A 14879-nucleotide genomic window follows, 5' to 3' on the forward strand; every position below is an offset into this window, starting at 1 on the left:
TAGCCCAGCCATATGCAACTCTCTCATTCCAGCATATTCCTACAGCTAATTAAAGTTAACGGTTTGATACCAACCTTGGCGAAGGTTAATTTGGTTCTGCAGGGACCTGAGAGGTTTTTGAAGAATATATTCTCCGCTGTGCACAAAGCTCTGAGGGCCGCCATGTTTTTGGAGCTACACACACACACACACACACACACAGAGGATATGAGTCGAGGAGCAGCGTGAAAGCCCCAGCCGCTGAACGACTGATGATGCAGACTGAAGTGTAGCAAAGCGTAGCTAAATGCAGTGCTAGCTCACACACACACCAAAAAGTCAGCGCCACGATGACATTGGCTGGTTCCTCAATGGGCTGGACTAGCACGAGGGGATACAGAGAGGCTCGGCACGCTCATTTAAATATAACCCTTTCACCGCCGCCATAAAGTACTCTGCGTTCATTACGGTCAAGGTGCTTAAATGTTAACGTTATTTCAAAACTAAATGAGGCAATAAGTTATGTATTACTGGTAATGGTTATGTGGTGCGTGTTGTTTTTATAGCTACTCCAGGCGTGCGCGCGCACGCATACAGACACACTGCTGTCTTGGAAACCGTCATGACATTCTATGAGCACGTGAGTAATCCCTGGCTCACGTGACGCATACTTTTAGTCATGGCCGACGACTACAGGCGACAAGGTTTCGAGTTGGAGAGAAGGATATTTGAGTTAGACATCAAGTGTTCCAGTCTCAGAGCTGAAAAGCAAGGTATCGATAAGACGCTGTTATTTATTTTCTGCCCCGGGGCCACGCTTGGCAACTCCGCGCGCTAGGCTAACATCTTGGTTCAGTTTATTAGCCAACTAGCAAGCTAGCTAACGGTGTCTAGCTTGCAACTGTAACAACAGCTGCTGCCCGATGAAATGTTGCATGTTTACAAATAATGCTCGCAATGCAGTTAGCTAACAGGCGGCGGAAGTGAAGATTAGCAACGTTATAGTTACATTTACTCACGAAATGACGGTTGTTTTAAAGATTTGGGTGTTTGTGTTAAGGGCTAGCGTAAGTTTGCTAACGTTAGCTTAATGTTGTCAACCGTTAAACTGGCCATCATACACGATGCTGCGTAAGAGGTAATTGTCGAAGCAAAGTTGGCATTATTTTGTGTTGAATTGTACCTTGTTATATTACTTATGCATTCAAATCTTGTCAAACCCTTCATATTGTATAGTTGTATACCCTATGTCATCCTATAGTCACATTGCCGTTAACTTTGCACCGTTATAACTTTAACCATTTTAGCATCGGTTGATTTGTAATGCGTAAACATGTCTAAATCTAAAGCGCCATTCATCAGCAACAGTTTTATGACGTGTAACGTTGGAGACCATTTTTCTTGACTTCAGATCTGCAGTTGGTAACATGTTAACGTATCGTTCTTCCATAGATGATGACTATTTACAGAATGCGTCCGCCATACTAGACAAGTTGAAAAGCTATTACAGGCAAGGAGGAGAAAGTAGCAACCTTTCCAAGGTGCTTCAGGATTACACACAGGTACTTCATTACATTAAACTTCATTGATTGTATAGGGGTGCAATAATTGAATGTATGCATTAGGGTTAAAAAGCTGACTCTGTTTTCAGTCAACCAGTTGACTCATGAAACATCAGATAACTGTGAAAAATGTCCTTCTCAGTTTCCCTGAGCTCAAGTTGATCTTCAAATCGCATGAGGCATCTGTCCAAGAGTCCAGAACACAAGGCTATCTGATCATGTTTCATTATATAACAGGGAGAAACTTCCTCAAATTTGAAAGGGCAGATCCTGCAAATGCTGCATGATGAATGACATTGACAATAAATCAACCAAAAGTGCCGGATATTTTTTCTTTCTTTGTTTTTTTTTTTTTTGTTTTTTTTTTCATAAAACAGGACCCTCAGTTTTGCTTTTCAGTTCAGAACCATGTGAGCACATTTACCAATAGAGGTTATGTTTACTTTTTGAAAACTGACACCATGGCTTTAAGAATGAAGGAGTGAAAACGTATGCCCAAGCTGCAAAACAAGTTACCTAACTTGGTACCAAGCCTTAAGAATTGCTTAGATTGACGAAATTAAAACCAATGGCATATGGGAAGTCAGCAGGACGTTGTAGACAGTATCTGGTGTTGGTTTTGATGTTGTGCAGTGGTCTAAACTGCAACCAAAAAGACTCAATAAGGTTTCAGTATCAAGTTGCCAGTAATCAAGCGACCTCTTGCTACTGAACACTCAAAGAAAGTAGAGAAGTCAATGACATTTGGATGTCAAGTTTGCTTTTGAGAAGGGGTTTAATGACAGTTTTAAAGAAGAGACTGCAACTGTGGCTACCATGTCCTGGCAGGTATATTGTCAGTTTTACTTCTGATTTGATCTACCATATTAGTAAATAATTCAATTAAGTCATTAAGTAATAAGGGGGGGTAATTGTTTCTGATGATTTAAACAGATTGTTGTATTTTTTAAATGTTGCATAGTTTTCTTGCAGGTTGCATTCAATGTTTGGTGTGGGTATATATTTGTTTTTCATCATTTAGGTAATCCTAGACATCACATTTTATGAAGAGAATAAACTGGTGGACCAGGAGTTCCCTGAGGACTGTTCACCTTTTAAAATCCAGCAGCTGCTGCAAGACCTGACTGAGCCAGAAGTTTTGGTGGGGAGGCTAGCACCAGCACAAGAAGTGTGTATATCTGTTTCTTAAGATAATTTTGTGTACATGGTCTGTGTTTTTATTTTCTTGCTGATTATTAGGTATTCTCAGTGAGAGGTCTGTTCCACTTTTATGTTGGCGATGTTGTTTATAGTTTTGCAAAAAACCCTTGCTCACATTTACTTCCGTGTCATTGTCTAACAGCACAATTCATGTCCTTTGATCTAAATTAGGTGCAGTCTGTGTTGGGCCTAGAGCTGCTAGAATGCCTCTATTGGAGACGTGGAGCCCTGCTGTACATGTACTGCCACACCCTTCATCAACGAAAACAGTGGATTAAGAAAAACAAGGACACATTCCTAAAGGTACCACTCTGTGAAAATATCTAAGTGGATTCAGTAGATTGCATTTGTGAACAGAAATTTGGGCTTGTCTGATTTTACGTGCTTTTGTTTTGTTTAGTATTGAAGATTTGTTATTGGTGTATGCTAAGATTAGGTCCACTGCTCATCTGACTGATGATATTTTAATCCAGTGTATTCAGGAAGGGGTGCGCTACCTAATGCGGATGCTGCAGGTGAGAAACTCTGTGAAGCTCAACGATGGGGTGGTGCTTCATGACACTGCTACAGCAAGCTTCCTATCTGAAGGTAAGTATGTCATCAATTAACTTTTGCTGCCTCTGTCTGCCTGTAGAAAATTGATTAGGCTCACTACCTGCTTATGTTTTTGGCCAGGCATCTTCTCAGACACACACCTGCTGACAATGATGTACATTGGGGAAATGTGCTTCTGGGCAGTCAAGTACGAGGACTGCAGCGCTGACACTATGGATCGCAAAGAAGATCGCCTCCAGTTTCGGGACATTGGCACACAGATCCTCAACAAATATGTGCTTGCCTGCGAGGGCCCTCTGCAGGGCCAGGGCTGGAACACAGAGAATGCCAAGGAAATCCTTAGTATTTTACAGTGAACCAAGTTGCACCTGTGTTGAAGTTGCCCTCAGGCACAGATCTAAGTTCAGTATTCAAATGTGTGTCAGACCCCAAATAAAAATGGATCCCATCTGCTGGGGTGTAATGTTGTGGAAGGTTAAGGGGAAGGCACGGGGGAGAAAGTGTAAGTGGAGAAGAGAGTCTTTGGATCAGTGTCTACAGGCAACCTCATCCCATGCCAAACGGCCCAGGCCAAAGCAGGTGAAGGAGAGGTCAGAAAGGATGAGATAGGTGGTGTAAAACTGGCAGGGGTTGCAGAGGAGCCTGTTGAATAATTTTTTGCCCTGTCCTGCTGAAAAAGCAGTTATCATCCCGATTCCAGACTGTTGACTGGGGCACTTATTTTGCTCTGAGAATGTGTTATAATAACATTAATATGAATATAAAAAAAAGGTTATTAATAAAATTGACCTTTTTTCCCCCTCCCTTTCATTTTTTTAAAGATTGTTACAAGTTTGAAGATAATCCAGCTGGAAACGAGACATTGCACAGTAACATTTTATTTATTGTTTTGTTGCCATTTTGTTATGCTTTTAATATATTATAATTGCATATACATTATATATGTATGTGTGTATGAAACCATGCATACTAAAGGCAAAGAAAGGTGTTAAAGAAGTGTTTGACAATGATGTACTCATGACTATTTTCAAGTATGTTCAGATTTGTTCATACCAGCTTTGTAATGCGCCACTTGTATTCCCATCAATTGCAAGTTCCATTTTTTTCTGCCACTTGAGTAATGTTGATAGTATAACTATTAATAGAGAATCTGTGTTGTTTGGACAAAAATCATTTTCTGTTTTTTATGTCCTCGTTGACAATAAACACGCGCGTTGTTTTAAGAAAAGACGCTTATTTTGCATTCCAACTCAAATTTCTAGCTCCAGAAGTAGTCACACGTCTTAGAACTACAATACCCATGATGCCCCGCTGTCGCCAGCAACGAGGAAATGTGAAAGGTGAAACGTCAAATCTGTTGCCATGTCTCGGGGTCTATGTCACTGTGTTTAACTAGCTGTTGGCATATTAGCACCCACATAAGAAGTCATGGCAGGAACAATGCAGCAGGTTAATGAGTCAGTGGTGATACGGAGCCTCAGAAGGTTCAGAGACAGATACTTCCCGAATACTGGTAAAGTTAAAGACGATTTGACGCCTGTTGAAAACACTGGAGAAGAGAGGCAGCCGGGATTTCTGGATATATTACCAGTGAGTTAAATCATTTATGTGAATGGTTTACATTTTTAAACTGTCTTAAAGTATAAAAGTCGTTTTTTAAATGTCAGTATATTCATGTCATATACCGAGTTAGGGTAACGTCAGGTTGAAATTCAGCACTTGTGTAATGCACAAGTTCGACTTCCAAGTTGCCGTACAAATACCAAAAACTTGGCACTAAACTAAAATGGACGTGTCACATTACACAGGGTGAAACACGGGCTATGTGTCCCCAATAGCTGCTGATATTGTGAAGAAAAAAAAACAACATTTTGTACAAGCAGTGTACTCAAAAACAGAATTTGTACTGTCATGTGCCTACTGGGTAAGTCATGGCACTTCCTGTTTCTACCCCACTACTTCCCACTATACACCCACCGCCCACTTTAGTAGGTACACCTGTCCAACTGCTCCTTAACACAAACAGCATCTCAATGTATTTAAGCATGTGGACATGGTAAAGATGACCTGCTGAAGTTCAAACAGAATGGGGAAGAGAAGTGACGTTGAGCGTGGCATGGTTGTTGGTGCCAGACGGGCTGGTCTGTCAGAAACTGCTGATCTACTGGGATTTTCACACACAACCATCTCTAGGGTTTACAGAGGATGGTCCCAAAATGTCTTGTTGATGCCAGAGGTCAGGGGAGAATAGCCAGACTGGTTCAAGATGATAGGAAGGCAACAGTAACTCAAATAACCACTTGTTACAACCAAGGTCTGCAGAAGACCATCTCAGACCAACAGCACGTTGAACCTTAAAGTAGATGGGCTACAGCAGCAGAAGACCACACCAGGTGCCACTCCTGTCAGCTAACAACAGGAAACTGAGGCTACAGTTCACACAGGCTCACCAAAACTGGACAACAGAAAATTGGAAAAACGTTGCCTGGTCTCATGATTTCTGCTGCAACATTCAGATGGTAGGGTCAGAAATTGGTGTAAACAACAGATGTGGGGGATATTTTCTTGGCACACTTTGAGCCCCTTAGTACCAACTGAGCACGGTTTAAACACCATAGCCTACCTGAGTATTGTTGCTGACCGTGTCCATCCCTTTATGACCACAGTGTACCCATCTTCTGATGGCTACTTCCAGCAGGATAACGCACCATGTCACAAAGCTCAGATCATCTCAAACTGGTTTCTTGAACACTGTACTCCAATGGCCTCCACAGTCACCAGATCTCAATCCAATAGAGCACCTTCGGGATGTGGTGGAACGGGAGATTCTCATCATGAATGTGCAGCTGACAAATCAGCAGCAACTGTGTGATGCTATCATGTCAATATGGACCAAACTCTCTGAGGAATGTTTCCAGCACCTTGTTGAATCTGTGCCACAAAGACAGTTCTGAAGGCAAAAGGGATCCAACATGCTACTAGCAAGATGTACCTAATAAAGTGGCTAGTGAGTGTATTTGGCAGACACCACACACAAAAATTCTGATATTACACAATCCAGTGTAAATCTGACTCAATAATTCTTTGGTGCTCATGGTTTCAGTAAAATGAACTGAACGGTTTGAATTGTAGAGAATCTTACCAAGCTAACACAATATGTTGCATGTCCATATTGACAAAAGTTTAAACATTTATATTTGTATGCACAATATAACCAGCTAAACTAACGTTAGCTCCAGTGGGTAGCCAACAGCTTGGTTTCTATAAAAATAACTACATGGCAACCAGACCAGACGTCTAATTGAGACAGGCATTTATTTGTCAAAATGCGTAGCTACACCGGGCTAGTGAAAGGGACTGGGTGTTTATTTGGGCTTTTATTTGAAGTTCTACAGTATAACAAAAATAGACTAGACTAAAACACAGACACAGAAAAACAAGACAACAATGAAGATATATGCTTTTTCATGATTTCATTTGGTAAGTATGCCAATCGCCAATTATGGGCGAAATTTTGCTCTGATTACCTGATGATGCTCCATTATTGTAATATCAGACCAAGCATTACATCATACTGTATATTCACGTGTGTGGGAAAGAATATTTTTACCACGCATGAAGTTCATTACAGTGTATGAATGCAGCTAGAACAGTCTGGTACATTCAGGAAAATACATTTCTTTATTGTATTACAGCCTTTAAAACCAGAAAAAGACAACTCTTACAATATTACGATATCCATAATATTATAATATTCGTATTATATTTCCCAGGCATGGCTTATTATTAATAATAGATTTGCTGGTGTTAGTGATTGTCTGTCATCTCCATTTCTTACCTAGTTCTTGATACTCTTCTGTTTTGTTGAAATCATCATCATAAATCTTATCTTCCCTCCTTAAGGTGGACATACAGTTCCTGATCATGACCTTTTTGTCTCCTGCCGATATCTGCTGCCTGGGAGCCACCAGTCGCTACTGGAGGGCCATGGTCAGAGACCCGTTACTGTGGAAGTACTTCCTGCTCAGGGACATGCCATACTGGCCCTCCATCGATCACGTCAGCATGCCCCAACTTGAGCTGTTGGATGCACCATTAATCAATGAAGACGAAAGCCTGGATGATAGAGAAGAAGGGGATGACAAAGGGGTGGAATCGAAATGCGACTACATGTCAGAGTAGGTATCTTTCACTGTCATCCTCTATCAATGTAACAGTTTGTCATACAGAAACAATTTTTTTTTTTTAACCACTGATTTTGTCTTGACAGATACCTGAAAGGCTGCCCGTCCTGCAGACAGCAGTGGCTTCCTTCACGGCCAGCATATGAGGTCGTGACCTCGTTTCTTCAGTCTCTTGTGCTCGCATCTGAACCACGGTATGCCATGTTCGGCCCTGGCATGGAGCAGCTGGATGTGTCTTTAGTCACGAGGCTCATGCATGCCCCAGATGTGCTTCCTGTGGCGGGCACTCCGCACAGACAGATAAATGGTGAGATAACATTGATCTTAAATGCTGATGATGAAGGATTAGCTTTCTTATGAGACGCTTTCTCCTCAACCAAGGGAAACGCTCTTGAAAAAAATCATTACTTGTAGGTCTTTCTTTTGTCCACTAGATGGCAACATTGGCCCACAACTTAGTCTCACCAGTTACTATCCCCTAAACCGCCCCAAGAACCCCACCAACATCAGTCTTTTTTTTCCCCAGGTATCGGCTCAGGGATCAGTTACATGTTCAACAACCAACACAAATTTAATATTCTCACTCTGTATTCGACCAATAGGTAAGAACTTTTTATTTTAAATTACCACATGAGTTGCAGTCATGATCTTTTTCTGTATTTTCCTGCAGCTTTGTGTGTTTGTGTGTGCAGGGCAGAGAGGGAAAGAGCCAGGGCGCAGCAGCAGAGCATCAGTAATAAACTTTTTACCATTGAAGGAACAGATGAGTCAGGCTGTCCGATCTACAGCCCTGCTCCTCAGGTCCAGCAGGTGTGCCAGGTGGTGGATGGTTTCATCTATGTAGCCAATGCAGAGCCTGGAAGAGGTGAGATAAGAGGATAATTTTACTCTGTTTCTCTTCTGCTCCTTTATTAGCAAGCATTTTGTCATGCTCATTGGTTTAATATAACAAATGCATGAAAAACCATGTCTTCAATAGGTGAAGGGGAATCTGAGGTGGCTCAGATTCGGGCTGTGCTGAGCTCTGCGGGCGGTTTGGCATCCAGGCCTCTGCTGGTGCTCTCCTGTGTCTCCAGAGAAGAACCAGAAGAGGTCACAACAACCAGGCTGCAAACTGTTAGCAGCAGAATTAGAGCCAGGTGTCGAACTCCCTGTGTCTACATGGCAAAGAGACTTGGCCTACCCCAGCTGGCTAACCCCTGGATGGTAATTTCTGACATTTAATCAACTGAAAGGCTTCCTCTGCAGTTATATCCACCTGGTGTCTGTTTGAGATCATTTCCAGCCTGCGTTTGTGTTTCCCTCTCTTTCATTCAGGTGCAGGATACAGTAGCAGAATCTCTGTCAGGTCTTCTGGATGGCATTTCTTGGTTGCTGAAATGTTCTGGAGTCAAACTCCACGGCAGCTAGTTATCTAACTTCTGCCGCTGCTGCCAGATGAATGAAAACCGCAGACCTCACTGCTGCGTCATCCTGACACCAAGACACACTACGGCATTTCCTGCGTAATGTATACCACATGTGTGCAATGTCTCACCGTTGGAGCAAAGCCTTTGGGATTTAATGACTTGGATCAGCTGCAGCATTGATGGGTTTCTCGCAACAGTTGTGAATGAAGGAACACGCAGATAAACAGACTCGGGTGCAGATGTAGAAAAACAAAATGAGAAAAGTGGTAAAAGCCACACGTGAAAACAATCAGTGACTCAATTTATTGCCAACTTACTGATCTTAAATGCTTTTTATATGTAATGAGTATATGCTGCTTTGATTTATATGCCGTATGATGACACATGTTTACAAGTGGTGAGCTGCTAACTAATCAGGTGTCCCGCTGTGTGGTTTAAAATGGGATGGAGACATATTTAAATGTTTTATTAAGGGATTAACCTCTGCAAAAGTCAGCTTATATAACTTTCAGATAAAAAAACAACAGCCTCCTGATCAGAACTTTAAACTGCAAAGATATGACTAAACCAGCAACATTATAATACAAGCAAATGAATGTATTATTTTACTTTTATGCTCTGGCAGTTAAGAAATGCTGCCTTTTCAGAAGTGCTGGATGGTCCTCTGATTTCAAACGCTGACATCTTTTATTTGCTGCTCAATGACTTTGTTCTACAAGTGGTTTCAGAGCGACAGGTTTTTCTTGTGTTGGATGAGTCACACTCTCAGGCTCGAAGAACACTGACGACTCACTACTAAATGTCTGTTAAATTACCAGCAAATCACTGTTAAGTAATCACGTAAAAACGACTCTATGTATGTGTGAGTCACGATTTCTGTCTTCACCTTTTCCTCCTTTCTTCTTCTTCTTTGCATCGCACGCACATACGCACAAGTTTAAAATCTTGCGAGCAGCGGATGGTATTTCCTTTACCTTCCGTTCCTTTCCTCTGAGGTCGATCCTGGCATGAAAAGCTGAATCCACATCTGTATGACATGACGGCAAGCATGGAAGAACAGCCTGCTTCGACAACCAGGGAGCGCTGCCAGTAGCTGTGTGAGTTAGTGCTTGGCTGCAGAGAGCTCTGCCTTTGATTTTTTTATTTTATTTGATTTTATATATTCAACTAGGAAGTTACATTTAGGTTAAAACCTCTTTAACAAGGGAGACCTAGCTCAGACAGGGTCAAACATGCAGCAGGACAAGAACATCAAATCACAGTAGCAACAGTAGGTACAGCAAAAAATGCATTACATAATACGGTGCATTCGAAACATAGCAACATTTAATCATGTGTTTGATGGTTAACAGCAGCACCTGTATCTAGCAGTGACCACTTTTACACTGTGAAGAAGCTGAATAGGAAAATCCTGACACATAAGAATATATTTAATCCACAGCAACCTTCTGGAAGCCAAGTATATAGACGCAGTTTTCAAATCATCCCAGCAGGAGTACAGGTTTTATTTAAAGCTGCCTACTGTAGATAATTCAGGACCTAAGCTGACCTGTCTGTCAGGCAGGCATGAAAAATCAAAAATACCTTCTGTAATATAATAATGGAGGTACAACCCCACACGCAAACACTCCCGGTTAGTTGTGGCTTCATTTCTGCGTTTGCTTGTGATGATTTTCTAAAACAGAATTCCAGTGCAATTACAGCACTTAAATGATCCCATATCTCCCTTTAATGTGTTTAAGTTGTGTTTATCCACTGAAAATGACCACCTGTTTCATATTCAGTGTCCCCGGCAGCAGTGTTCACATGCTACTAATGGCAGGATGTGGGGCCTGACAAGATAATGTGCCTCGCTGCTGCTCTTTTGTTCTGCTCCCCTAGGTAACCTCAAGTCTTTGGTAAAAGTATGTTCCACTCCCCCCCACCCCCACCCCCCACAGTAGTCCTTCCATCAAAAGGCTCTTTTGTCTCAACAATCATTTTCATAGACATACAGATTTAGAATAGGACCATGATTGGTGCAATTAAGGTGCATTAAGCTGAGCTGAATACTGGTGAAGCGGAGATTGATTCTTTTTTTTTCCCCATTGAAATTTACAGGGAAATGATGGAGGAGCTGGCTGCGGTGTGTGTGTGTGTGTGTGTGTGTGTGTGTGTGTGTGTGTGTGTGTGTGTGTGTGTGTGTGTGTGTGTGTTTGAGAGAGAGAGAATCTGACTTTTATCTCTGCTCATCTCTGCTCTCTGTAAACAGGATGTCTATCTCTTCGGTCATCAGTCCACAGTTATTTACCTATACTGTAAGTTTGTGTGTATATGTGCATGCATGCTCATGTTCACACGGTTGACCATATTAGAAAAAAATAGCATGTAAACCATGGGAACCTGTTTTTAGGGCAGATATGCAGGGAATACTGCTTAATCCTTTGTTATTACTCTATGATCCTGCCGGAGCCAAAAAGATTTGCTGAACAAGGATTGCTGCCTCTGTCAGCGTGTATGAATATGTACGATGTTTGAATGAATGAATGAAATGAATGAAGATGAGCTGCTTTAATGTGAATGCAGACTAAAGAAAAATAAACAGCAATAAAGTTATTGAGAGTTCGCAGCCAGGGTGTGTTGGATCCACTGCTGGACTTGCTTGGATAGGATATTTTCAAGGTCTGTTTATTTAGAGAACAGACTGTGGACCATAAGCGCACGCCCCTACATAATGGTGGCTGGGGTTCGGTGGGGGAGGTTCCCTGGCAGTGTTTTGGGAGGGTGAATGAGTACCAGACCTCCAGCTGCCTCGTCTTCCACAATCAAAGGGGGCCTCTGGGATATGATGTCACGAGGAAGAAACCCCTGTTTACTGACCCAAGACAGTTTACAGAAGTCTGCAACAGCTAAAGCATAGCATGCATGTAACATGTGTCTGGAGACACCAGTGTATTGTAAATAATGTGTGTATTAAAGAGAAAAAAAAGTCAAGGACGGATGAAAAGGCTCTTCGTCTGTGCTTTACAACAGCTGTGACTGGTGTGATGCCAAGTGTTTGAGAGGTGTGCCTGTGTGTGAAACAGAGTTTAATGCAGTTCAGTTTATGGTGGGTTTTTTTTACAGCCTGAAGCAATATGAAAAAATAATCAGCAAAATTGCACACAGTCTGTTTACTTATGTAATCTGAAGGATGTTATGGCAGAGGTATTTCCTATATATTCCCAGCGGTTTCCACTGCTCAATGAAGTTTAAGTTTTCTTGCTGGTGGATACGTATAGTATCTCATTTTATGCCAGCAATGACCTTATTTAAGTCAGCTTACATGCAGCTTTTCAGCATTTGCAGAACAAGTCAAATATTGAATTTGGGTAGTATAATTGCAAAATAAGTGGTTATTTTTGCACAAATTTGCACAGAAATTAAAGCTAAATATGCTCTCTGTTGAGTACATATTATTGCAAACATTATTTTAGTGCACCTAGATAAATAATAAATGTTGTGGACACACCAAGCAACTATTACCCCTGCTTATAATATTAAGTTGAAACTGTATTCTGAGCCTGTAGTGCGTGGTGGTGTAGACTTATAATAATCAAGCACCATTAATGCAAATATATTGCAGAAGAAGAGTCAATACAACACTATGAGTAAAATTATATACGAGGTTAAGTGCAAAGTAACTGCTATAAATCTATACATGTGCTACCCCATCAATAATTAAGCCGGCTCTGTCTCACTGTCTCCCTCAAACTTCTGCTTTTTACATCACCCTCTCCATCTTCCGCCGTGCCTCTTCTTCACCTTTGTCGCATCCCACTCCTTTCACTCTCTCCTCCTTTCATTAGAGTTAAGTCCCTGATTTGTATTCTACAATGACAGCCAAGATTAAAGTAGGCATTGGGAAAAAAAAACATCATTTGCATGATGCATTCAGTGATTAGGCTAAGCGTACCTCTTAATTGTGTTGTTTTGCACATGGTGGGGCTCTCATGCTGATACTCTGTGGATCTTACTCATCCCATGCAATCTCATCAATTCACTTCAATTTCCTCCCCACTTCACTGCGTCTATCCCACCTACCTCCTGCTGCTATATATATGGCAGGTTAGGGACTCGTAACACTGAATTAGGGTTCAGAAGTGTTAATAGTGGATTATATGTGAATCCCTTTGAGTCCATCAGCAGCTCTGTAATAAAGAAGATATGGAACGCGGAGCACAGTGATCTGCCCTTATATTTGCTGCTGTTGTTTTCTGTGTGTGTGTGTGTGTGTGTGTGTGTGTGTGTGTGTGTGTGTGTGTGTGTGTGTGTTTGTGTGTTCCCCCTGTAGCCATCCCCTCTCTTTTTTATCCTAATCCAATGGGCAGCAGGGTGCTGACATAGTTGTGAATGGCCACACTTGTGATGTGAAACTGCACTAAATGCATTACAGGTGACTTGAAAGGGATGACACAAAGGCCACTCTTTCATTAAGTGGAAAATACAGACAGACAGCCAAGCACGAATAGATCCTATACGGCTATTGAAAGGCATGCTATTGCAGAAAACCAATTATGAGTTACTCAGTCAGACGGCTCAGAAACAGAAAACCAAACAATCTCTGAAAACAACCATTAAACGTTATTTTGTTGTCCGTGACTCAATTCTGATTAAAACAAATGTTCCCTGCAAAGATTTAAAAAAAAAAAAAAAAAAAAAAAGTGATGTCTGTATTTTTTTTATTTTCAACAAATGCCAACAGCAACAATAAACTGATGCTATTGCTTGTGTAACAAAATCCTGATATAGCTTATTCCTCTGGGCCACAGACCTCCATGTCCTGCACCTATTAAAAACACATGGTAACCACATTGCTACACCGGGTGGCATGTGTGGTTGTGCTGCTGCCGTGGTCCTGCCAGATGTCTCCTGCTGCTGCTGCCATCATTAGTCATTAGTCATACTTCTACTGTTATTATACACATATGATTATTGTCACACATGTATACTGCCAGATATTAATATATACTTTCAACATATTGTACCGCAGTAACCAGAACTATAACTATAATATTATTACTTTCATTAATGTTGTTGTAAGCTACTGTCATTACCGTCTGTCCTGCATCTCTCTCTCTCTCTTTCTTTCTATCTCATTGTGTCATAGGGATTAACGTTACTGTTAATTTATTATGCTGATCTGTTCTGTACGACATCTATTGCACGTCTGTCCGTCCTGGAAGAGGGATCCCTCCTCAGTTGCTCTTCCTGAGGTTTCTACCGTTTTTTTCCCCCGTTAAAGGTTTTTTTGGGGGGAGTTTTTCCTTATCCGCTGTGAGGGTCAGAGGGATGTTGAGGGATGTTGTATGCTGTAAAGCCCTGTGAGGCAAATTGTGATTTGTGATATTGGGCTTTATAAATAAAATTGATTGAATTGATTGATTGATGTTGCTTTATTACATTGTACTGTGTGTCTTTCAAAATTGCTTTGTGCTTCTTCAGAGCTAAGCTAGTTTTCCAAAATGAAGTTAGTAAAACTAAACAAAATCCTCTAACATTTAAAAAAAAAAAAAACAACTCATAAGCTACTGCAGGGTTAGCGAATTAGCTTGCTAAGTAGATTGGCTATGCGAACAAGTAAACTGACCAATAGATTTAGCAAGTTAGCTATGCTAACAAGTAAGCTTGCTTGTAGGTTAAAATACAGTTCACTAACATTACGTTACATTTTTTGACCGTGTGGTCCTGGATCAACACCAAAAAAAAAACGTTTTTAATAGACTATAAAAAAGGAGGTGGGATGTCTTAATCGCAGGTATTTGCAACTGAAAATTTATATTATCCTTACTCTTAATTAGTGAACAATAATCTAGCCTATTGGCAAGCTTATTTGGTAGCATAGCCTTCCTAGTTAGCAAGCTAACTTGCTAATAGTCTAGCTACCCTATTGGCAAACTTATTTGTTAGCATAGCCTTCCTAGTTAGCAAGCTAACTTGCTAATAGTCTAGCTGGCCTATTGTCAAGCTTA

The 14879-nt window shown here is 41.2% G+C and overlaps 3 protein-coding genes across 3 annotated transcripts in view; 2 read left to right on the plus strand and 1 right to left on the minus strand.

Moving 5' to 3' along the window:
* The window catches only part of oxct1a (3-oxoacid CoA transferase 1a), a 60447-nt gene extending 60113 nt beyond the window's left edge, over positions 1-334 (minus strand). Inside the window, exon 1 of the mRNA XM_049578329.1 lies at positions 75-334. Coding sequence (XP_049434286.1) covers positions 75-164 — 90 coding nt within the window. The 5' untranslated portion in view covers positions 165-334. The remainder of the gene's footprint in view (positions 1-74) is intronic.
* A 270-nt stretch (positions 335-604) lies between these two features.
* On the plus strand, positions 605-4532 carry rimoc1 (rab7a interacting mon1-ccz1 complex subunit 1). Its single transcript, XM_049578342.1, has 6 exons — positions 605-752; positions 1432-1541; positions 2563-2709; positions 2913-3044; positions 3215-3329; positions 3417-4532. Exons 1-6 carry the CDS (start codon positions 659-661, stop codon positions 3650-3652), a joined length of 834 nt encoding a protein of 277 aa, XP_049434299.1. The 5' UTR covers positions 605-658; the 3' UTR covers positions 3653-4532.
* Positions 4533-4583: 51 nt separating this feature from the next.
* On the plus strand, positions 4584-11495 carry fbxo4 (F-box protein 4). Its single transcript, XM_049578336.1, has 7 exons — positions 4584-4886; positions 7200-7474; positions 7567-7787; positions 8007-8082; positions 8173-8345; positions 8460-8686; positions 8798-11495. Exons 1-7 carry the CDS (start codon positions 4725-4727, stop codon positions 8888-8890), a joined length of 1227 nt encoding a protein of 408 aa, XP_049434293.1. The 5' UTR covers positions 4584-4724; the 3' UTR covers positions 8891-11495.
* Positions 11496-14879: the final 3384 nt, after the last annotated feature.

This window comes from Epinephelus fuscoguttatus, linkage group LG6 (genome assembly GCF_011397635.1).
Source record: "Epinephelus fuscoguttatus linkage group LG6, E.fuscoguttatus.final_Chr_v1".
Taxonomy (NCBI): Eukaryota; Metazoa; Chordata; class Actinopteri; order Perciformes; family Serranidae; genus Epinephelus; species Epinephelus fuscoguttatus.

Coding starts and splice junctions, on each gene's coding strand:
- fbxo4 (XM_049578336.1), top strand. CDS start 4,725: ATGGCAGGAACAATGCAGCAGGTTAATGAGTCAGTGGTGATACGGAGC. Junction 8,346..8,459: donor CAATGCAGAGCCTGGAAGAG/GTGAGATAAGAG, acceptor TGTCTTCAATAG/GTGAAGGGGAATCTGAGGTG. Junction 8,687..8,797: donor AGCTGGCTAACCCCTGGATG/GTAATTTCTGAC, acceptor TCTTTCATTCAG/GTGCAGGATACAGTAGCAGA.
- rimoc1 (XM_049578342.1), top strand. CDS start 659: ATGGCCGACGACTACAGGCGACAAGGTTTCGAGTTGGAGAGAAGGATA. Junction 2,710..2,912: donor GGCTAGCACCAGCACAAGAA/GTGTGTATATCT, acceptor GATCTAAATTAG/GTGCAGTCTGTGTTGGGCCT. Junction 3,045..3,214: donor ACAAGGACACATTCCTAAAG/GTACCACTCTGT, acceptor ATTTTAATCCAG/TGTATTCAGGAAGGGGTGCG.